The sequence below is a fragment of the Hippocampus comes genome, unplaced genomic scaffold (genome assembly GCF_001891065.2).
Source record: "Hippocampus comes isolate QL1 unplaced genomic scaffold, H_comes_QL1_v1.1 scaffold409, whole genome shotgun sequence".
NCBI classification, from domain to species: Eukaryota; Metazoa; Chordata; class Actinopteri; order Syngnathiformes; family Syngnathidae; genus Hippocampus; species Hippocampus comes.
This window is the reverse complement of record NW_017804828.1, coordinates 223,008-247,884: the sequence shown is the minus strand read 5'-3', so window position 1 is coordinate 247,884 and position 24,877 is coordinate 223,008. Positions and strand designations below refer to the sequence as shown.

At 42.2% G+C, this 24,877-nt stretch overlaps 1 protein-coding gene across 8 annotated transcripts in view; it reads left to right on the top strand.

Moving 5' to 3' along the window:
• Window positions 1–23,199, top strand: part of src (v-src avian sarcoma (Schmidt-Ruppin A-2) viral oncogene homolog) — a 30,398-nt gene extending 7,199 nt beyond the window's left edge. For 2 of the 8 annotated variants that reach the window (XM_019866118.1, XM_019866134.1), the window contains exons 2-15: window positions 8,282–8,545; window positions 8,995–9,094; window positions 9,857–9,874; window positions 10,990–11,088; window positions 11,391–11,411; window positions 13,470–13,496; window positions 13,630–13,733; window positions 17,761–17,910; window positions 18,681–18,836; window positions 19,016–19,195; window positions 20,240–20,316; window positions 20,570–20,723; window positions 20,823–20,954; window positions 21,960–23,199. In XM_019866118.1, coding sequence (XP_019721677.1) covers window positions 8,290–8,545; window positions 8,995–9,094; window positions 9,857–9,874; window positions 10,990–11,088; window positions 11,391–11,411; window positions 13,470–13,496; window positions 13,630–13,733; window positions 17,761–17,910; window positions 18,681–18,836; window positions 19,016–19,195; window positions 20,240–20,316; window positions 20,570–20,723; window positions 20,823–20,954; window positions 21,960–22,168 — 1,683 coding nt within the window. In that variant the 5' untranslated portion in view covers window positions 8,282–8,289 and the 3' untranslated portion in view covers window positions 22,169–23,199. Of the gene's footprint in view, window positions 1–7,762; window positions 7,868–8,281; window positions 8,546–8,994; window positions 9,095–9,856; window positions 9,875–10,989; window positions 11,089–11,390; window positions 11,412–13,469; window positions 13,497–13,629; window positions 13,734–17,760; window positions 17,911–18,680; window positions 18,837–19,015; window positions 19,196–20,239; window positions 20,317–20,569; window positions 20,724–20,822; window positions 20,955–21,959 lie in introns of all 8 variants that reach the window. The other 6 variants (XM_019866127.1, XM_019866135.1, XM_019866139.1 and 3 more) reach the window with 6 other exon arrangements.
• The last annotated feature ends 1,678 nt before the right edge of the window (window positions 23,200–24,877 follow it).

The window sequence follows — 24,877 nt, the reverse complement described above, 5'->3', positions numbered from 1 at the left end:
CATACCTGCTTTCCGCGCATTCCTGCTGTGGGCCGTGCGAGCAGGCGTTGAGTTTAAACTCGCCTCGGCATTCCTGCATGATGACTGTGCTTCATGTCACTGCTGCACGATACTGGGGAATGTCACAGCATATGCACACTTCACTCACATATCTGAACATGTTTGCTGGTTGGGGTGGCTGTGGCTCTACTCTGATCCAGCATGTTTGCCCCCCCCCCACATACACACACACACACACACACACACACACACACACACACGCACACACGTACAAAGTGCTCATACCTGGGCTGAGGGAATGAACACAGAGAAGGCTTTTGAGTTTGTTGAGCTGTTCTTGTTTCAATCAATGGGCATTCACATATCTTAAGTATCTTTTGAGTTAATCTATGAGAAAAATATATCATCTCTAATTTTTTAGAGAAATTATTTGTGTCACGTTCAAATTCAGTGGGTCTTTATGCTATTCTTGGCCATAATTGTATGGCTTTCTTAAATTTTATATGAATATATATGGCCCTGATATAAACATTTAGAACATGTAAAAAAGCCCTACAATTTGTGCTTGGAGCGGTAAATATTGACTTCACCTCCTGCTCAACCCAGTGACTGTCCATGACGGTGGGATGGTAGTTTATGCTTTGTGATTGGGACTCATGCTCAGGACTCAGCAAAATTATCCCATACGGTCTATCCCAGATGGTAGTACAGGTATTAAAAAAAAAAAAAAAAAAAACCTTGCCCCGTCTCGTCACGGTGAAAACAACTCCCATCCCATCCTGGTCACATTCAGAATGGCTGCCACTCCCATACCGCTCCCATTTTTGAGGTTAGCTAAATTACAATAATGAAAATAATAATAATAATGACAATGGGGATAAAAAACAGTTCCTCGTTCCCTCTTCCTCATGGACCCTGCGAGTCTTTTTTTTTTCCCTACTACTGGATAATCCCACTCCCTTCTGCCACTGGGAACTTTTTATCCTGTACTATTACAACGCTGTGATTAAAGGTAATTGCTCCCCGGGCGCCCCCCCCCCCCCCCTAAAAAAAAACGTTAGCTTCTACTTTACATTGCTCTCACACTGGAAGATACACGATATGGACCAGATTTAGAAGAGGCCTGATTCCAATTTGAAGATATCCAATGGCATTTTTCTAATAAAAATTTCACGGCCATGATGCATATCCCGATTGTGCCACTGGAAAGCAAAAAAATCTGAATTTTGTCATTTAGATCACGTAGCGTAAAGCCATCTCACATGTAACCAGAGCAAAGGAGCACTACATGGTGAACAGAAGCAACCTCTCACTTCGTAATCAAGGTACAAAGAATGTGTGTGTGTGTGTGTATGTGTGTGTGTGTGTGTGTGTGTGTGTGTGTGTGTGTGTGTGTGTGTGTGTGTGTGTGTGTGTGTGTGTGTGTGCAATTGATTAATGGAGGATTATAAACTACAGTAATCATGAATGTGGATTTGAAAAAAAAAAATCTAAAATGGCCTGGATTTTTTGTAACTAAGGCTGAAACCTCAAATAATTTCATGGATGTCATACTTGGATTAAGAAGGGTGGAGTGGGAGGTGCGGGGAATAAAATAAATCCATGAATTTGCAGTTAGTGCCAACTGTGTTTGTTGTTTGGAAGTGGACATATAATTCTTCAGTAAGCTAGAAGACAGCTGCTGCTCCACAAGCCCAACGATGTCATATGATTTGAAGGTCAGTTTAGTGGTGACGTTTGGCAAACAAAAGGTGGTTTGAACATAGGTCACTTGAGGGGCTGAGGGGGGTGGCAGCGGGGGGGGGGTTGGATCCACCCACATGACCAAAATGCCCAAACCCTGCTGGCTCCTGAGAGGCTGGAATGTGACACAGGAATGTTTGTATTCTGGCTGTTGGCAAAAGCATCGAATGTAATCTGTCAGGTGGTCTCACCTTCTTTCACTTTCCAGAAACTCATTCCTCATAGTATGAGCTGCCATCATTCATCGTTGCCGTGTGTTGATTTTGCGGAATGCTCGGAATTGCCTCCATGTCTACCACGGGGATGTGCATATATGTGCTCGGAGTTGTAAATACTGACTTCACCTCCCGCCCAACCCAGTGACCGTCCATGACAGTTGGGTGGCGGTTTTTGCTTTGTGATTGGGACTCATGCTCAGGACTCAGCAAAATCATGCCGTCGAACGAGGGCTTGTATATATCTATCAAATATGGAGCCGCTTTTCAGAGTTTACATGTCAAGCTACCCAAAATCGACATCAGGATTAAAATTAGATTATTGCCCAGCCTGAGCGTGTATGGACTCAAACAGTCAGTCAGATATATTCAGCACCCCCAAAATTCCTTGATTCAAATGCAATACTGCCTAATTCAGAATTTATGGGAGTTTGTGGAATATACCCATGAGCGTAATTTAGACCCTTTTTCCTTCCAAACTTTGCCAGTTCCAGGATTAAGTTTGCGCATGGTAGAAGTGAGCACTTGGACCTCAAGTGTAAATCCAGCTGTGGATGTAAAAACGCTGCAATATATCAGCTCCTAACAGCATTATCGTGGTGTGCATGTGTGACTCTTGAAACTTTTCCATTGGCACTATCAACTACACGATTATTATTTTTTTCTTTTGTACCATGTCAAGTAGGCTGAGCTGTTACAATATGGCTGATGTAAACCACTGCTGCTCACTCATTAAGTCCCGCAGGGTCAGCACTGTCATGTCATTGTGGCAGTTGAGGATGCGAAGCTAGAAATGACAGTTAACATGCTAACGTTAGCTTTCTTTTTCCTTATTTTGGGATGCTGCAGAATTGTACACCGCAGTCTACCGTTGGCTGCACTAGTCTCGCTCCCCTCCGTCTCCTCTCCGATAAAATATGTCAACTTATCCTGGCTGAGAAGTATATGGCCATTGTTCTCCTGTAACATTTTTGTTTGTTTGCATGTCTGGTTTCAAGTGATGTGTTCTGTGTGGCTTGGTTTTCGTATTTTCCCACAGCTCATAGGGTATGTGAGTTCTCCCGTCGCAAGTAGTCACTCAGCTGTGCAGTGAGGAAGCAGCATATGAGAAACGGAATGTAATACAATATCAGTCACAGAAACGTGTTCACCTGTCCGCTTTGAATCAGACTAACGCAGTTATTCGATGTTCTTGAGAAAAGCACGTCAAGGTACTGACTGCACAGCCTGTTGAAGAGGTCGTGTACCAAAAAGAACATTTGACACACACTCAACCTTTGTTACAGCACAGGTGATACCGAAAGCTATGCGGGTGTACAGTAAATGTTAGTTGTGCAAACACATCTGAGTCCCTGTGGTTGGTTCAACGAGGAGAATAAGGGAACATAGTGACATTTAACTTGGACCATCGCTTGTGTGAAGCCGTTGAGACGGGATAAAGAGAAGTCCTCGCAACGGTCAGACTGGTCTATCCTGTCTTGTCATTGCAAAGATGGTGTTTGTTTGCAGGCCCCAATGGAATGTCGTCGCAAGGGTTTAGCCAGTCGGCGAAGGAAAAGGATGGCAATAATCAGGATGGGAACGAGAGCGTTTGGATCATGTGGGAATTGGTGGTGGTGACCCGGGATGGAACTAGTAGTGTTGTAATTACATGGAGGGTATTAAGATGAAGGAATGCATGCAGTGTGGGCTGACATAAGGATCACATGCGCGCACACACATGTACAGACTTGCTAATCTGTGAACCCCATGACTTTGGCCAGCCCGTTGCAGAGCACTGCACAGATAAATGCTAAAAAGGAGCAGATGCGTCTCCCTTGGATGTAATGATCCAAAGGCGAACGTAAGCCCATCCGTTTGCATTTCGAGAATAAGCCGACAAACAGGTCTGCTGTTTGCGCTTCGGCCAGTCCACTTATGACGTGCGCTTATGTAAATAAACGCAATGAAACCAGAGCGTTATCTTCACTTCAATTGCCGCTTCATTTCGCCATTAGAGGAAGCTCATTTGCTTGTTGAACTAGCGACAGCGGGACTTCCATAACGGCTGCGTTATGGACCAACTACTCTCGCTGAACTTCTGCTTTTTATTTGTTATTTGCTAGCAGCCCGGCTCGTATAAAATTGGCCACGACTGTGACTCATAATTTGTAAATTTGTTTATTTCTCCATCCCGTGAATAGGACCAAAATGAAGTCGTGAAATGTACTCCAAAAAATGTTCAAATCATTTAAATGTGAAACTTTAGACAGTCCCTGAAAAAAAAAGAAAAAAACGTATGCAGGTTTTTGATGAATTCATTCCCTCTTATTATTGTTGTCCAATTAATCAGTGGGTGCCAAAACACACAAGTCACCCAATATTCAACCAAAACCAATGTAGAAGTGAAGAATACTGTTGTGGTTTTGGTCTCAGCATACAAGCCCGAACTTGCCTCTTCACACACGTTTCACCATCTGTCACTCTGACTTGACTTTTTTTCATCCTCACAGCAGGGAATATCTTCTCATCAAGTCTACATACAGCCCCCCTCCCCCAACAACAACTTCTGAAGCCAGTTTGGCCAATTTTCATGTCCCGATAGATGAAAAAGAATCTTTCCAAATTGAGGAGGAACCCTTCTTCATCACAAAGATCATCAGTGACTGATGATAAGAGCTGTCAATTTTTAATCTCTCAGATCATAACACTGCTCTTATTCCAAAAAAAAAACAGAATAAGGCTGTTCGTGTTTTTGTTTTTTTTCCAGGTTGAATCTCCAAGTAAAGCATTTATAAGGGAGGAACCCCAGCAGCGTTACTAAAAGACCGCTGTTGGTATTCAATCAAAGCCATGAAGACTCCAAGGATTTGGAGCGCTTTGCCAGATCTTATGCATAATTAAGAAAACCCCTCCCCACACAAGCAACCACACACCCCCACGCCTTGCCACAGAGATTTTCATGCAGCCCGGGCCTCTCTCCATTGTAACATTCTCTTCAAGCCCAGAAAGAGGCTAACCTTATTAGCAAACGGACGCACGTGCTTCCGCTCTGTCCAAATGCGAGATTGCTCGTCTTCATTTATTTCTGTTTCCTGCCTGCTATTCAAGGCAGAAAACCCTCCAGCTACAGCTTTATTGTGAGTCATCCGCTCTCAACTGAAATGGCTCTGTTGGAAACGGAACGCCAAGAAAAGACTATGGTGTCAGATACTGTATACACCGAACACTAACATTGTATACAGTCTGTGGATTTGGCAACCGTTTTTCCCCATTGAAAATACAGTACCGGTAATAGAAATACGTATTAATAATTGATTCCATGGTTGGAATTTTCTTTCATTCATTCAATTTCCGATCCGCTTATTCTCACAAGGGTGGAGCCTATCCCAGTTGTCTTCGGGCAGTAGGCGGGGGGGACACCCTGAACCCGTTGCCAGCCAATCGCAGGGCACACACAGATGAGCAACCATCCGCGCTCACACTCACACCTAGGGACAATTTAGAGTGTTCACTCAGTCTGCTGTGCATGTTTTTGGAATGTGGGAGGAAACCGGAGTACCCGGAGAAAACCCACGCAGGCCCAGGGAGAACATGCAAACTCAACACAGGGAGGCTGGAGCTGGAATTGAACCCGGGTACCTCTGCACTGTGAGGTCAACGCGCTAACCACTGGCCCACCGGGCCGCCCTTACCTGAATAAATATTTGATAAAAATAACACCAGAATTTATCATTCATTTATATTTCTTTAGTGTTTTTTCTTTGGTTTAAGGAAGCTTATTTGAACGTTCACGTTCTTAATTGTACACATTTTGCGTTATATTAGCCCGTATGCGACTCAGACTTCCGGTCATCAAGTACAAGCGCTTCTCGAGTGACGCAGACACGACGATGAAATGAAAGTGATGCATGGAATGCTCGGCAGGCTGAGCATGTTGGCGCTTCCTGTGGGCACTCTGACCCCTGCCAACTTGTCACTACAGCTCCCAAATCAGCTTTCTCTGAAAATGAGCCTTTCATAGCAGAACCCCCTGTGGTCATATTTTTCTGCCATTGCGCAGCTTTGGCTTAGTGTAATCATATTCCCACACTAAGCTGTGATTACAGCTCCTTCTCGAGTGCTATATAAAGCATAATGGGAAGGAAAAAAATAGGCACTGAGCCAAAACGGACCGTTCATCTGCATGTTATTTATATTATTAGCCTTTAAACTTATGTATTTATTAGCCAGCATAATCTGTCGACCTTCACTCAAAAAAATTAGACCGACTTTACTTTGGAGCAACCGATCGAGTATATATTTCAGCGTTGTTGTTACTTCAGCGTCCAAATTGAAAAACACAAGGTTCCATGAAATGCATAACATTCAATTTATAATCAACCAAGTAAGTTTGGCCTTGGTGAAGGTCTTTGCTGTATTGAGTGACATTCTAGTTTTTTTTTTTTTTTTTTTTTTGCTTTCCCGAGAGTCTAATCAATGATACAATCAAATATTTGAATTGGAGTCACTGATTGTGTCACGGTTAACTCTGACTTCCGTGTCAAAAGCATGATAAGCGGTATAGAAAATGGATGGATCAGTTGTGTGCGTGTGCGTGTGCGTGTGCGTGCGCGTGTGCGTGTGCGTGTGCGTGTGTGTGTGTGTGTGTGTGTGTGTGTGTGTGTGTGTTTTGATTGTGAGGAGCAGCAGCTGATATTGGGTATGCGGCCAATGTCCTACGTCGCTCTCTGTTATTTTCCCCCACACAACTGGCATGTAAACTTTCAACTTTTCTGGCAAAGAGGTTTTGGTTATTGTTGTCTCTATGCAGTTTAATGACTCTCTTTTTTCTTATCCGTTGCTGTACAGTATGTCTAACACAAAGTGGTCGATGTATCTGATGTCTAAGGATGTAATCTATCATCATTATCACACTTCTTAGGGTACGTTCACAGATATTGAAGTTTAAAATCGGCAAAGTCCACCCCCCCTCAGATCTCATGGAAAATGATCTTTTGAAGAGCTTTCATCATAGTGCAATTGTCTGAAATTAAAGTTTGACATCTCTAAATGCTACGACTCTGTTGAGCACAGCAGTGTAATTGATGTACACTTTGCAACATGTTGCTGGAAACACAAACTCTTCAATAGAACTGTGTTGAACTATTGTAGTAGTTTTGGTTGCAAAGTGCACTCCTCTACTCTTTTCAGAAATGACTCCTTTCCGATTTACAAAGGATTACGGTATCATTTTCAAACACTTTCATTTCGAGAACTGTTTACCAAGGTTTGTTCATGCTCCAAAACTCTTGTTTTTTGTTTTCTTTAACAAACCCCTAAATGACACCTTTTAAAACAAATTTTGTGTTGTGACTTTGACAGAATTTTGCTCTTTTATTTCCTTGATTTTTTTTTGTTTGTTACTTTGGTCCTTTATTTGATCACACAGGGCAGGGCTTGTTTTTCTATATATAAGCTTGAGTTACTCAGTTACATATTTTCAGAACGTTAACGTTTTTTTCCTTTGAATTTTTGCATATAAAGGCTTTGACTTTGCCATTTTCGTCTCCTGTCTGGTTCTGGGTCCAAATTCCACTCTTCACATGACATTTTTTTTTGTTAAATACTGACTAGCATAAACCCCTAAAGCCTGTAAATGGCCCAAATTTCTATTTTTTTTTTTTCTGCCTTTCAGGTTGTAGTAATTTCAAAGCAAAAAACCCCAGTCATTAGGGTGATATCTGACACAACTTAGCAAGTATTGCACCGGCCACATCAATACTTGGGGCTTGTCACCTCTCGACCAGTCACAATTTTCATCCAGGCTTCTTTAATCTTTTCAGGAATAGAAGAAAACCACCGATTTCAGTCAAGCTGTCAATCATGGCGTGGTCCTAACCACATGACAGATAGACACGACTAATTTAAGAAAGACTTCTGCATTTCAGGTGTACAGTATTCATGAGCATTAATCGCCTCCGGTATGACCGGTGGTTCCAAAGCCCCGATCCCAGTGAGGGGTGAACAATTGCAACCGTTGGCGACGGTAGACGGTATTTATGTCAAAGACTATGTATTGAAAAAAAAAAATACACTTGCATCAGTTAAAGTGGGTCGCCACTTAGTGACTAGGCTAAAATGCGGGTCCAAGGCAACCTTGATGGTAACAACTCATTTAACCCTTTCATGCATCCTGTAACCCGATAACATGATAAGCTGTCCATTGTAGTAACCGACGTACCTGAAAGGGTTAAAACTTCATGTTCTATAGTGGCTTGCATATTTTTCAATTGTCACTTCATTTTACTCCCACCCTCCAATCCCCCCACCCCACGCCCCTCCTGTCTTTCAATGCCCTCTAGGCCTCACAATGGGGGGATCCAAAAGTAAGCCCAAGGAGTCGGGTCCACGCACCATCAGCCTCGATACCAACCTCAGCTCCGGAGGCGGGGCCGGCGGCCACCACCTGAACTCGGCTCAGCAGTCCTCAACTCCCAGTCGTAGCACCACTGTGGAGGGCATCCTCGGTGGCAACCATTCCATGAGTACTAAGGCCGAACTCGCCTTGTTTGGCGGCGTGGAAAACAGTAGTCATGATTCCTCTTCAAGCAGAATCACACTCGCGGGTGAGACGCCTTTGCTCAAAACTGCAGTCTTCCTCTTTTTAGTGGTCTGTTTTGTGTTTTAATATCGATTGCAGTTCATTCTGGGATGTTTGTCGAGTGTTTCCTTAGGAAATCATGGAAAAGGGAAAAAAACATTCCCGAGTCAACCCGTTTCCATCATAAAATACTGACTGTACAGGAGACATTTTAAGTAACTTTAACTGCCCTAGTACATTACATACAAACCGTAATATTAAAAAAGATGAACAGTACTTTAACTTTGAGAAATGCTCGTGTGTACGGGCGACCTTTTGAAGTAACTATCATCAGAAAGGCAAAGCACAAGCAAAGCATGCAAGTTAATTTATGGTTGCTTGCTGAAGTGAACAGTTGTGAGGAATGCTGACATCTTAATTGTACATCCTCAAGAATATCTGTAATACACTCAAGAATGTTTCCTCTCCACACAGGAGGCATAACAACCTTCGTGGCATTGTACGACTACGAGTCTCGAACGGCTTCCGATCTCTCGTTCAGAAAGGGAGAACGCCTCCAGATAGTCAACAACACGTAAGGAATATTGCTAATATTACATTTTTGACGTGTCTTTTTTTTGTGGGGCGGGGGGGGGGGGGGTCAAGGAGGTTACATCTCATATGGTGTTGTAAAATATGTGATAAAAATCATCGCAAACTTGACTTCCAAGTCGGTCATTGCACAGAGGGAAAATATTTCAATGTGTTTTATATAACATCTGTTGTGAGTCGACACAATATACGGTAAATTGACAACTCTCGGAAGCAAAGTCAGATTTTTTTTCCATCATTGCTTCTTGAGTTCACATTTACTGGAACAACACAAGATTCTTGGTGTAGTCAAATGAGGTCAGGGGGTTATGGTGGGGGGTGGGGGGGTCGCTTCATGAATCAATAGATGTTCAATTAACATTGTGCTGCTTACCCGCTAACTAACTGTTGACCTAGACGGCGGCGGTGTGTACAGTGGTGGATTATCGGTATCTGGTCCCCTTGAGCCAAAGACCTGGATCGGCATCGGCTCAAGAATGATAAGATAATGGTCCAGTCAAGCCAGAGTCCAGCTCTTAATTTTCCTCCCTAGAGGATTGTTGTACTCAATGACTTGCAGATTGTCACGTTGATATTGTGATATTGATTAATGTCCGCTTAATGGTTTTGTCATACTTGCTGCTATGCGATTCTGTCACTGCTTATAACTATCACTTTTCTTTCCGCCCTCAACCCCCACTCCTCCATGCCCCCCCCCCCACCTCCGCCCCATCATTTCTCTTCTTCATCCATCACATTTTTCTAGGAGGAAAGTGAACTGCAGGTTTGTGAAGCTGCAATGGAGTTACATTCAAGGGTGCTTTCACACAAGTGCCATTGAGTCAGTTTTAATTTAACTCTCGTGTAGTTTCCCCCTTGGTGTGAAGTCTAAACGCAGTGATCAAACCCAAGTGCAGACCCAACAAACTGAACATCGAACCATGCTAATTAAGGGATTACATCTTCCACTTGACTATTTGCTGGTGTGCTGCATATTGCGATATTGTGCATATCATTTTTGGGGGTTATCAATAAGGGACAAAATACTGTATGTTGTGTTTATTAGCCTTGTCTCACTTCCTAGTCCCAACAGGGAACCTTATTCCTGTTTACATTCACGTAACGGTTACGTGGTTTGTTATGAAGTATTTTGGTTCACTTGGAATATTGACTCTTTGGGGGGGGGAAAACAACCGGGGGTAAACGTACCAACTTTACTAACTCAACTGATTGACAACTCTCTGTGTGTGTGTGTGAAGGCATCCTAGATGTGCCGCCTGCCGATGTGTTTGCTTGCCTTACCCAAAGTGTGCATAATAATGTTATCCAAACCACACTGGCCCCGCCCCTCTGTAGTCCAGTCACGTTTGTCTTTGACTTTTCAGCACTGTAGATGGTCATTGCAGTGCTGCAAAGCTTCAGGATCTGCTCCCGAATCATGATCAGCATACAAACACAGTCTCGTTCCGTTGTCATATTACCCACGTTTGCATGTCCCATTGTGTCAAAATTAGGGATGGGCATTTTATATATATATATATATATATATATATATTGATTAATGTATATGAGAGAGAGAGGCAACAAACTAATGGGGTCTAATTTAATGGCACCAATCGACTGATTCTTGGTATTCAAGTCCATGACACCTCAATTGCTTCCAGATGTAGCGACTGCTCAACTTAAGCCTGTTGATTAAAACGAAATGGCAAATTAATAAAACCCCCATTGACGAATTTCTTAATGCTCAAAAACCTACGATATTTATCATGCCCATCTCTGCCGGCGCATGATAATCAGAATTTGAATGCCCGCAACCTTGTCCCAAATAGTAACACTGCCCATTGTTGTCATTGTGTGTGTTTTTGGTGTCTCATGTGATGTGTGTTGTCGTTGCAGAGAGGGAGACTGGTGGCTGGCACGCTCCCTGACCACCGGAGAGAGTGGATATATTCCCAGCAATTATGTGGCTCCATCCGACTCTATCCAGGCAGAAGAGTATAGCATTTTTCTATTGAATTTATCGACACTTTTATCTGTCTTGCATGCCACCCTTGCACTCATTTTAATGAGCACTAAAGCATCCCACTCAAGAATTTTGTAAATGGAAAGTCATTGATGTGCCAAATGACTGGAGCCAAATGTCATCAAAGTGAAAAAAAAAAACCCACACAAAAAAAAAATCTGTCACTTATGACAAGCCAAACACGTGAACCTGATGAACTGTTTCATAATTACTCTTCAATCTGTGAGTGACTAATCTTGCTTACTGCATGTCAAACAATTTCTGTTTGCTACAGCGATGCACGATATGGACAAAGGTACTGAGACACATATTAATGTATTAATTAATCATTCAGAAGTTGTCCCTGAACCCTAATTCTTCATCTTACGGTGACTAATCACTGAGCGATGCGGCCGAACATGACTGAACTGGACAATCGCAAACAAATTATAGTCAGCAATTCACACCTGGCGAGTGACCCTCGCACACATACCAAGTCGTCGCAATGGACCGAGTCTCATTGTGTTCAAATTGACAAACAACATTTTGAGGATCCACATACAGTACATTATTCTCTCCTGCAATGATCCCGAACCTTTTTTTTTTTTTTTTTTTGGCTTCAGACCAGTTCATCCATTCCGTTGATCTCGGGTTTTGGGGGGGTTTCACGAACAGTCTCAGCCAGATGGTAATATGGCACTAAAGAGAGTAAATAAAAAGAATACAGATATGTATATTAGTATATAGAATGGGGCAGCTGTGACTGTCCATAGTGGGTTATAGTGTTTACCTAAAGTTTTCATGAATAACTCCGGCCCTGGGCTGAGCCAACGATGTTATCACCAGCAGCCTGACAGGCAGCCAAAGTTTGATTCGTGGCTTGTGCATTGATCGAGGCAGCTCGTGTCTTCGCCATTGACACCCCCGGGTCTTCCCCGATCGATTATGAAGACCCTGGGGCTGAGCTTCTGCACTCTGTGCTCCCCTCACTCTCCCGACGCATGCGTTCATAAACACATCAAATAGGCTACCGCAGCTATTTTTGCTTGTTTTGAACCTGTTTGAGCAGTTTGACTCATGAATTTTTTAAAAAAATGTTTGGAATTGCTGGGCGGAACGAGTCGGGCAGGGGCTGGTGAAACACACTCTTGAAATGTCATTGATACAAAAAAAAGACAAAACAAAACATATTGTTCAACAGCACGTGTGTGTGTGTGTGTGTGTGCGCGCGCGCGTGTGTGTGTGTGCGTTCGTGCGAGTTTGTAGCTGGTACCAAGTGGTCCTTTGACCAGCTGTTGGGTACCCCTTTTCAACTGTATTTTTTTTAACTGCAAATAACGTGGTTTGTTTTGGTATTTGCCACAATTTCCAAGGAAGAAGCAGATTGCTCTGCCCGCTGTAGCGATACTGTAATAACAAAAGGAGAGGAAATAGCTAAGAAATAAAGGCGGCAGTGGGGATTTTTGAAAGGCAGTTGGCAATAAGTGTGCCATTCGTTGACTGGAGTAGATGACAGAGACTCTCCACGCTTTGCTTTCTAGCCACAGAGATTTTTTCATGAATATTAATAAATGAATTAATGAATTAATATATTAATATTAATAAGTATTATTGTAAATGATATTATACACCACACACACAGACACACACACATACACACACGGTTATCTATGTATTGTATTGGTAACGCTTGGAGGTGGCCTGGTGGATCTCCCTTTGTATCAGAAAAAAATTAGATGTGAATTTTGATTGGTCACGAAATCTGCGATAGGACAGTGTTTATCTATAATTCAGATTATATAACAAAACTACAAACGGTCTGCCGACGGTCGACCATTCATAAAAAGTAGTTACCGAAGCCCACACACTGCGCACAGTTCAGTTGGGTTCGGCCACGTCGCAGGGTATGCAGCGGGCCTCAGTTAGACATTTTGGGTAACTGAACTCTTCTTCCAGCTTTGTGGGACAGGTTTGGGGAAGGGCTTCCCAGTGCTCCAAGCAAAGCCCATCAAGGCATGCTTGGATGAGTTTGGTGTGGAAGAATACACCCTTGGGATAAGAGAGATGGAAGCAGTGCCAGCAGGCCCTCTCCTCATCATTTCCGTCTGAGATCACGAATGGACAAATGTCCACACAATGTCTTATCGAAAGAATTTCCAGAAGAAGGAGAAGCTGGTTCAGCTCCAAAAGGAGAATAACTAGATTTCTTCATCTTTTTCGCCTTGCCGGCAGAATGTGTCCCCATACTTTTGTCCGTACAGAACGCTTCCTTCCTCCTTTCGTTCTCACCAAGAGGGAACCATCAGTCTTGATATGTTAAACTAACCTTCTTTCACGTCTCTTTATCTCACCTTTTGCCTTCCTTCTTCTGCAGTCATCTCACACTGACTGCAGAGTCCAGGTAAGCAGCTGTTGTCATGGCGTTGTGTGTGCATATGTGTTTGCTTCTTCTCGTCTTTAGCCTCAACTCTTTGGGCCTTCACCAACCCGCTCCTTCCTGTGCCTTCTCTCATTTTCCTCTTTGACCAAATCAGGTGGTATTTTGGCAAGATAACCCGCCGCGACTCCGAGAGACTGCTGCTCAGTTTGGAGAATAGAAGAGGAACGTTCCTTGTGAGAGAAAGCGAGACCACCAAAGGTGAGCTTCACCCCCCCACCTCCTCCCCGTCACTCACAATATGTCCGATTGGAATGGAAGGGAATCGCAGAGTAAGTCACAGTACATACGAAACCTTCCCACAAGAGATGCTCAAAGGTCAAACGCGGTCTGTTCGGGGGATGCTTGTCGACATCCAATTCGGATTTGGAAAAAAAAACATTTCCATAGGAAATAGAATTAATTTCTAGAATCAAATGTCACAATCATAATTCGACTTGGCACTGCTAGGTTATATTTTAAATTTCTTGACTTGATCTCCTGCTGCATTTGGTTATTCCTCTTGTATTGTTATTGTCTATTTAAAGGGCAGCACGGTGGTTGACTGGTTAGCATGTCGACCTCACAGTGCAGAGGTAGAGGGTTAGATTCCGGCTCCAGCCTTTCTGTGTAGCGTTTTTGCATGTTTTCCGCATGCCCGCATGGGTTTTCTCGAGGTACTCCGGTTTCCTCCCACTTTCCAAAAACATGCATGATAGGTTAATGGAACAGTCTAAATTGTCCCTAAGCGTGAGTGTGAACACAGATGGTTGTTCGTCTATGTGTGTCCTGCGATTGGCTGGCACCCACTTCAGGATGTATCCCACCTGCTGCCCGAAAACAGCTGGGATAGGCTCCAGCACCCCGCGCATAACTTGTAAGGATAAGCGGATTAGAAAATGGATGCATGGATGTCTATTTAAAGTATTGTTTAAAGTATACAGTACATTCCATCCAGTTTATAGTAGATGCCTCCCTTTTCACCTCAGGACATAACCAGGTGACAACTGTAACTGCCGTTCATACGTAGACATTAAATAGTGAATTGGTGAGTGTATTTGAACTCTGTTGCCAGCTAAATCGGTACCAGCATGTAGTTTCGCAAATGAGTTAAAATGGGGAGTCTTGCAACATGTTGTAAACAAGTTCCCTATGCATTATTAATAATGTTTTTGCATTACATGGAGACGGTGTCAGACTGTGTGATTTACGTTCCAGTGAACTCTGACTTGCTTTCTCCACACTGTTGTATGTGTCAATGTTTGTACTCCAGGGACAGGTGACTGAATATACTCGTCCCAATCTGCTTGCTGTCTTGATTTGTCTTTAGATTTCTCCCTTTTAGTTTGCTTTCAAATCCCGAGTCCATTGACACAAATTGAAATATAGTGGTGGCACGATAAAATTCCCCTTTGCAAAAATATGGCATTTAGCAAATGGATGTTTAGTCATGCTGCAAATGAATACTGAATGTCTTGACTTGGATGTGCATTTCAAGTCTTAAAAGCTATTTAAAGTACAGATTAGTGTTGCACCAAATACTGGCACCAGTAATATATCGTGCATTTTAGGAGGCTAAAATAACGTTATAGCATAATTTACAAATATCTGTACTTCAGGATAAAAATGCAGCAAAAGCGCTCTGTCATTGGTGTAGTCAGACGGAATACACGCTGTGTGTGTCTGGCGGCGCGTTTCCATATACAGCTTACACAATTCACACGGTTGTGTGTCAGGCAGCGTGGATGAAGCATTCAAAGCGACAATGTTGTTTCTTCGCCCATTTTACCAGTGTTTGCAAATGTGACGTATTTATTTATTTTTCTACTGTAATTGGTGCAGACCTGGACTCGGTATGACTTGATGCCTGCCATAGTTTGCCCACATCACAAAAAGCAATGCCTCAAGGGTCATTTAAAACCCTTCACACATATGTTGGCCAACACTCAATAGTGCGTTGGATTGGATTTCATGCCTTTTGCAGAAACACCTCAGCAGTGGTTAGGAAGTAAACTGACACCTCTCCCACAACTAGTTTTTGGTCCACAGCGGGTCTACAAAATATTATTTTTAATTGCTTTTATATTTATCTCCGGACTGCATGCCCACCCATTAAATTTGAAGTTACACAACCAGTCATTTTTTAGGTGAATTGCCTAGTTCCCCAAATGTGTCTTTAAGCATCCATATTCGAATCCGCTTATCCTCACGAGGGTCGCGGGCATGCTGGAGCCTATCCCAGCTGTCTTCGAGTAGTAGGCGGGGTACACCCTGAACTGGTTGCCAGCCAATCGCAGGGCACACATAGATAAACAACCATTTGCGCTCACGTTCACACCTAGGGACAATTTCGAGTGTTTGTCTGTGAGCAAGCCCTTTAAATTTTGGCGCGATTGCGACAGCTTTGGGGCTCAGAACAGTTCCACCATTTTACCTTGGCAAAGAGCCGTGTAGGGGCTGCGCTCACACACAAACTTTTTGAGGACAGGCACGATAAGAAAATGGATAGATGGATTGGAAATTAAAACATCCAGTAATTACAATTGAAAGGACAAAAAGAAAACACGAACCAATGAATAGTTGTCGCTCTTAATAGCCACATCATTTTTTTTTTCATTTCGAGTTCATGCTGATCCGCTTGAATTCCATGACAGGTCTGTCCAAACATGTTCAAACAAGAAGGGTGAAACATAAAGCTATTTTTTTTTCTCAGCTGTGGGGGGCCTCACATAGGCAGATGGGATAAGGTCTGATGAGATGCCTGTAGGACATGTTTGAAGATGCTTCTGATGGGCCACATTCTCCCTTTGGGTTCAGCAGTTTATGTATGTGTGTGTGTGTCCTATTTCTGGTTATTCGGCCCTGCTTAAAATGAGAAACGGGGACAGTTTAGAGATGTCAGAGGCGGATATGACTGTGAGAAGGAGCAATGTGGAGGTCCTTCCTGGCTGGCTTGGTAAGCCCGACAGAATTAGGTCAGTGAGGAGCTGAGGCCTGAACAACCACGGGCCATTATCGCCCACTTGATACATGAAGAAGGTAAAGCTGTGCCGTGGCCCGGGGGGGGGGGGGGGGGGGGGGGTGCTGTAATTCAGACATTTGACTTGATTGAGATTGCCCCCTGGTGGCGTTAAGACCACATTGCCGGTGATATTTGCAGTGGATTCTCGGCTATAACCTCTGTCTCTTTCTCTCTCTCTCTCTCTCTCTCTCTCTCTCTCTCTCTCTCTCTCTCTCTCTCTCTCTCTCTCTTTGATACATATATAGATATACACACAATATACATGCTTCTACTATACTATTTTATATATACCGTAATTTCCGGATTACAAAGCGCACCTGATTAAATGCCGCAAAAGCTCAATTACAGTCATCAGCTTCAATAGGCATCTAACAATGATGTAGTTTCCAAAATGGCGGATAGGAAGAGGAAAGCCTTGGACAAAACTTTTTGAATAAACCTTTGAACAAGTATTTAAACTGAAAAACATGAACATTTTTGGGGAAAACATTATCTTACTGTGTTAGCAAGGTTAAATTACATTGGTTTTACTACTTTTTAATTGCCCGTCACAAGAACTTGGCACCACAGTATTGCACGGGGGGGGGGGCTGCTGTAATTCAGACATTTGACTTGATTGAGATTGCCCCCTGGTGGCGTTAAGACCACATTGCCGGTGATATTTGCAGTGGATTCTCGGCTATAACCTCTGTCTCTTTCTCTCTCTCTCTCTCTCTCTCTCTCTCTCTCTCTCTCTCTCTCTCTCTCTGATGCATATATAGATATACACACAGTATACATGCTACTACTATACTATTTTACATATACCGTAATTTCCGGATTACAAAGCGCACCTGATTAAATGCCGCAAAAGCTCAATTACAGTCATCAGCTTCTATAGGCATCTAACAATGATGTAGTTTCCAAAATGGCGGATAGGAAGAGGAAAGCCTTGGACAAAACTTTTTGAATGAACCTTTGAACAAGTATTTAAACTGAAAAACATGAACATTTTTGGGGAAAACATTATCTTACTGTGTTAGCAAGGTTAAATTACATTGGTTTTACTACTTTTTAATTGCCCGTCACAAGAACTTGGCACCACAGTATTGCACTGCCTCATTTGCTTATGTCGTTTTTCATTCAAACAGGTGAGACGGAAGTGTTTGGGATTATTGTTAGTCTTTTTTGATGAGATAACCACAGTGGTTATGTTACATTTCTGTCGTGTCATGTGTCTCTATGCAGGTGCCTATTGTTTGTCTGTGCTGGACTATGACAACACCAAGGGGCTGAACGTGAAACACTACAAGATCAGGAAGTTGGACAGCGGCGGCTTTTACATCACATCCCGCACACAGTTTAGCACCCTGCAGCAGCTTGTCAATCACTATCGCAGTGAGTCAATTAGCTTCATTGAATCATCATCATGACTTAGTCTTGTACTGTATCTATAGCTGTGTCCAAATTCATCGGCTGCATCCTTCCGAAGGACGCTAAGCAGGCTGGATCCTTCGAAGGCTGCTCCTCCTGTAGCCTCTGCTACCGTGTAAACCGTGGCGAACATGGACAGGCCTAGCAACTCTTACTTGACTGTCTTCTGTACTGCCACAAGATGGCGCCAATGTGCTAGGCTGGTAGAAGAGATGCCAAAGTGCTGAAGTGTACAAGAAGAGTCGTGTGGATGAAGAGTGGTTTCTAAGCGCAAACTCTTTTTTTCAAAATGACATCAAAAGTGAGTTAGAGAATGGATAGGAGAGCATTGGTGTCGAAAAGATGTACTGGTATCACCAGAAGATCACGAACAGCATCCGAGCTTTTGACCAAACAGAAAACTGCTTTTGAATGACCAAGCAGGGAGCAATTTTAAAACAGTCTTTGTCACACCAGGAAATTCTCTCAACTTGGATTGGAGAAGTAGTTGAGGTTTAAAGGGTGATTCGGTTTTTTTCTTAGACTCTCTATGAGTCAAAATGTTCAACCAACCTTCACTTTCAGGAATTATTATTCCTTGTCAAAGTAAATCCATTGCTGATTTTAATGATTTTTTGTTTCCACAGACTTCTAATACTGTTTGTACGTTTAGCCACTCCACGTGATTCCTTGTGTATTTAGCAGAATATTATCACTGACCTGCTAACAGCAACACTGTTGTCTCATGCCTCCAGAACACGCTGATGGGTTGTGTCACAGTCTGACAGACATCTGTCCAGTGCTGAAGCCTCAGACTCAGGGCTTAGCCAAAGATGCTTGGGAGATCCCCAGAGAGTCCCTTCGTCTCGACCTCAAGCTCGGACAGGGCTGCTTTGGAGAGGTTTGGATGGGTAAGCATGGCTTTTATTTAGCTCGGTATTGACATTGAACTAAAGACTGGGGAGAGAAAAAAAGTTGTTTCTGGCAACTTAGGGACTTGAAAGCTCACTGTCGAAGAGTTTGTTTTTTTGTTACTTAGGTTTTTACTGGATGGCTGGTCATATTTGATATCACTTGCGTCTTTTATTAGGAACGTGGAACGGTACAACCCGAGTGGCAATCAAGACTCTGAAACCTGGCACCATGTCCCCGGAAGCCTTCCTGGAGGAGGCCCAGGTCATGAAGAAGCTGAGGCACGAAAAGCTCGTCCAGCTTTACGCCGTGGTGTCAGAGGAGCCCATCTACATTGTCACTGAATACATGGGAAAAGGTTGGCATGGACTTGAGCACTTGAATGTTGATTAGTTTTCTGCCTAATTGTGATATAAAGATGTCCTGAAATGATCCGATCATCTGATTTTCATCTGATCCTCTATCAGGTGAAAAAGATCGTTTTTATTCATTTTCTAAACATTTAAAGATCAAAAAGCTACAAATTAACCAAATATGCAAACGTATTGCCAAATACAACATAGCATCTAAGTTTTATACTACACAATATTAGGTTTCTGTTTAAGAAAAAAATATAAATGATTGAGTGAGTAACACTATCAGAACTGCAGGCACGCACAGACACGTATCCTCCCCTACAGCCAGCGGCAGGGCGGCGGGTTTGACTTCATAGATGGTTTGGAGGGAGAGACGAGCCAAAATATACTCCTAAAATACATCTACATAGCCTGATATAAAGAAGCCTAGTCAAAAGAGTTGGGAGAGCGACAGACGACTTTGTGACAGATGTGACACGTCCAAACGACTTTGCTTCAAATAGAAGTATAATGAGTGTAAAGTATTGTTTGTATTATAAGCTTGTTTCCTCCACTCATTGTCATAAATCTATAGTGTCATTTTTATATGAGCACATAGCCAACAACTACGTAGATACGTGGACTCTTAATTTTAGCCTGCACAATCCTATAAATGAGAGAGAGAGAGAATTTTATTTTAAAAGTAACCAAGTTGTGCTCCAAGTTACTTTATTAGTTAGATTCAACAGATGCCAGCCAAACATCAGCTTGCTTCGATCTTATGACCAAACTCAGAAAACAGGTGAGCCATTATTGGTTGTTACCTGAGTATCACTCGACAACAACTTGCAAAATGGCCGCCCATGAGATGGTTAAAATTAGGTGGCTTTTAATGCTGAATTCACATTAGACGCACGCTATATTATTTGGAAGACTGTGTTCAGACTAGTGGGGCTGCAAAGAACATATTGGTGACTAAAATTTGTGACTTGACTTCCCCTTTAACACCATAAAAACCTTTAAGCTGTGTTCTAATGTTCTCTCACTCTTTGTGTACCTGCCTGCAGGTAGCTTACTGGACTTCCTCAAAGGTGAAATGGGCAAGATGCTCCGACTCCCTCAGCTGGTTGACATGGCATCACAGGTCAGCATATATTATATAGCAATATACTTTTTTTTTTTTTTTTTGGTATCATTTGTCAGTTTCATTGAGCCAAGAATGGTTATAGCTTCCCTTTTATGCCATTTTTGTATCACCATTCAAAGAACAGACAAGGATAAGAAATTACACACAATTGGAGTTGCACAACGGGATACACTGGGGTCAACCACGACATTTGTAGTTTAGGGGGGAAATTAGTATTCTGGTTTAGTTTACGGTCCTGCTTCTTGGTCAGATTGCTTCAGGGATGGCTTATGTGGAGAGGATGAACTACGTGCACAGAGACCTAAGAGCCGCCAACATCCTAGTAGGAGATAACCTGGTTTGTAAAGTGGCTGATTTTGGCTTGGCTCGCCTCATCGAGGATAACGAATACACAGCCAGACAAGGTCAGTAGAAGGAGTCGACCTGCAGCTGGGATTTCTGCAACGGGAATGCTGGCATTCATTCATGTAAGGCGACACTGTGTGTTGTAACTTATTGTGCAGGAGCCAAGTTCCCCATCAAGTGGACAGCTCCCGAGGCGGCTCACTACGGACGCTTCACCATTAAATCTGATGTCTGGTCATTCGGGATTTTGCTGACCGAACTGGCCACCAAAGGAAGAGTGCCCTATCCAGGCAAGCCATGTTTATTTAGGTCATGTTTTTCCAGTTTGCTCGTTTTTAGCGCCAGGGACATGCGGTCAGAGTGGGCAAGTGAGGCAATGCCACCACCTTTTGGCTGTTCTCTACATGTGGAGAGTTAAGAAAAATAAATAAATAACTTATGATTACATTAAATTACACTATGTTCCCTTTTAGTTCTTTGTCTCTCTCTATTGCAAATAAATGTCTTATTTCACGTACTACACACGCTGACCTTCAACAGTCTGTCTACTATATTACAGTCAATATACACTGTTAGACCAGCTGACGACTAAATTGTTATACACGGGCTACTCTTCATTGTAGAAAAGTTGGATTGTTTATTTTTCTTTGCTGTCCCACTAAAACTACTGTATTTTCCACACTAAAAGGCGCACTGGATTATGAGGCGCAGCTTCAATGAATGGCCTATTTTGTAATTTTTTTCATATATTGAACGCACCGCGTTTATAAAACGCAATCTACAATGCATCCACTAGATGGAGCTACGCTCATGGAAATGCCAACAGAACACTACACTGCACTACACCCTGATATATATATATAGCGACGGATCAGATGTCAGTAAAACTTATTTAATAAAGCAGCAACACAGTTCACTTAACCAACAGCAAGTTATAACATTGACTCATGAACGTTGAACTCTCTTGCCGCTGCTCTATTTCCGTGTTCACCTGCGAAACCGATCGCCTTAAGTTTGAACTCTGCGTTGTAAGCATGTCTCTAGCAAGGAGCCATTTGGGGGTTGATGTATTACCGTAATGACCATACACAAGGTGCATCGGATTTTAAGGCGCGCTGTGAGCTTTTAAGAAAATGGAAGGCTTTTAGGTGCGGCTTTTAGTGCGGAAAATACGGTAGTAGAACGTATTTGCAAAAGTACAAGGGGTTTATTCACTTTCTCTTTGAAGTGGGACAGTCAAGTCTTTGAAACTGTGGCGGAGTGTGTGTGTCATGAGTGTTCTCACCGTCTTCCAGGTATGGTGAACCGCGAGGTTCTGGACCAGGTGGAGCGCGGTTACAGGATGCCGTGCCCTGCAGAGTGCCCGGAATCTATGCACGAGCTGATGATGACCTGCTGGAGGAAAGAGCCTGAGGAGAGGCCCACCTTTGAGTATCTGCAGGGCTTCCTGGAGGATTACTTCACATCCACCGAGCCTCAGTACCAGCCTGGGGAGAACTTGTGAGGCAGTGTGTGCATGAAAAATGTAAAACCAGCCTCAATGGCGGAAACATTTCAGTCCAATCAGCAGCAACTTCCAGTTTTGTCCAAAGCGACTGCCATGGAGACCACAGTGTTCCAAAAGAGGAATCCAACCGTGCTCTCATACACGTCTTTTGTTTTTGTACGTGCGTGTGTGTGTGTCACCCAGGAAGTGGGCCCTCTTTCCTGAAGTTGGTGACGTTGACACATAATAAACATTGCTGCAAAGTAGCACTGAGAATTTTTTTCCACCGTTATCTGTTCAACGCTGGCTTGTCGTCTTCCATTTTTTATTTTATTATTATTATTTTTTTTAATTCTGATCTTCAGACGGCCATCAGTGGGATGAGTTCAGTTGCAAACCTTTGGCTTTCTTGTACGTTTTATTTTTGACACCCTGCAACTGGAGGCAAGGTCTGTCTCAAATCAGTTGTGGCAAAACAAATGGCTACTGATAATAAACGTTCATCTCAGGATGGAGAGGAGCAGAATTTTGCAGCTAAAAACGTTTGTGCCAATGACATTTTTCTACTCCCATCCACAGTGCAAAGGTACGACAGTGACTTTTTTCACATGGTTTAAACTGTACCAGTTTCAAGCATTTGAATTAAAAACAGGTGATTCTTCATTAATGTTTCTCTAATTATTTTGGCCCCTTCTATTTTGTGTGCATTTCTAGCACAACCATACACTGGAATTAATTCAGATTCAGATTCAGAAAAGTTTATTTATCTTAATGGTACTCGTGCTGGCTTTCTAAGATTACCACTGATCACATGTTTCTGCTTCAGACTACCTTTTAGGAAGCCCTCCCAAGCACTTCATGCATGGCAAATGATTTGGTATTTTTAAAATAAATGCAAGTGTAAATATATTGAATGTTTATAATTTGTATATAAACACATATGTAATCTTTATAATTTATTTCATTTAAAAATAACCCTTTTTGCCTTGGAGCGTCACGCAATTGCATCAATTCTGGCCCATGCATAAAAGAAAAGTCTGTAAAAAAAATGAACTCATAATTATGTAGTTGCAGAAATGATGAATTTTTACCAAAATGCATTTTAACATGGGAATGGAATCAAAATGTTGAAGGTAATATGATCTTAAACATGCATACTAGCCGCAGACCTATATTTTCTTGTAATATTGCAACTTTTTTCCTCATATTACAATTTTATTCTTGTAATGTTACGATTGTTCTTGTAACAGTATCTCTTGTGCAAGTTTATTCTATTTTTCTTTTGACTGTGACCACCCAAATCAACTTTCAATTCTGGATTCTGAAACGTCTAATGATGTATTTACTATAAAAACACTTTTGCGTTGCAGGTATGATTATTTACGCATGTATACAGTATCTATCAAACGTTTTGGTTGTTTTTGGAGAAAGACAGGTATATGATCGTCCACCAGCCCTACGTGTTTACATGTTGTCGATTATTTTTCACAATCATTCTGGTGATGCATGAGGAGGTGCATCGTCGTTCAGAGGTACGCATGATTGTTGTGGCACCGAAGATGCAGCATCCTAGCCCTGTAAACTCAGTTATTTAGCATTGCCTCAATTGTGCTTTTTTAAGTAAAAATTTTGAAATATACATGCACAAAAAGGGCCATATTGCAAGTATGCTGCCTTGTCAACAAGCCAAGGACAGTTCCTGTGGGCTTCAACTATGCAGTTGTTTTTTTTAACATATAAATTGGTGATACCGCTACGGTACATAATCTTTTCTACTGTATTCAATGGGAATTATGACATTATAGCTTTGTGATAAATCTTCCTGAATATTGTTCCAATTTTAGTAATTTGCTTGAATTAAAAATATATATAATACACATTTTTTTGCAGAGTGAATTGTTTTATGTGTGATTTCAGTTTATAGGATTCATATCATCTACTGATAGTAAAGCATACCAGCAAAGTGAAGGACCGTATCATACAATCTACCATATAATAATAATAATAATAATAAATATAAGCCGAAAAAAATGCTTTTTAATGAAGAGGGAGGTTATTCACAGGATTTTACCGTCATATTCATGCCATTTACGGAGTACAACCAAGAGGTGGCTTTGTTTACACGAGCGAGCTCAGAGGGAGTTTTTCTGTTTTTCCGTCACTGCACAAGAAATGCTTCGTAAAAATCTGTGTTATTGCTAATAGGTTACACATCTCTGCGTTATTAGCAATATTTAAAAAACAAAAAATGAACAGTGGTACAAAGAAAACAAAGTATGTCTCCGGCATTGAGCTTGTGTCACAATTTGGTAAATTTAATATTTTTTACACATCTATATTAATTAGTCATTCTATCTGTGTGGCTGTCATATGTATTTGATAACTCTGCACATTCTGGCACAAGTGTCAATGATACCTTTACATTGCATTACTAATGGCAAGAATTGATGTTGATCCAACACGTAATGCAATAAGAGCAGCAATTAAAAAAAAACAATATTTCAAGTTAAAATTACAGATGATGTGCGCGGACAAAAATAGCCATGATGAACAACTTGAAAAATCATGCTGGTCTAAAGGCACCCATATGCTCCTTCTCCAGTTTTCTGAAATGGATTGCTTCTACCTGTCGCCGGATCGCTGTGGGTGCACGCAGGCATCGTTAAACTGGTATACAGTTACACGCTTTGGCCACACGATGTCGCCATATGACCAACAGGCGTCTAG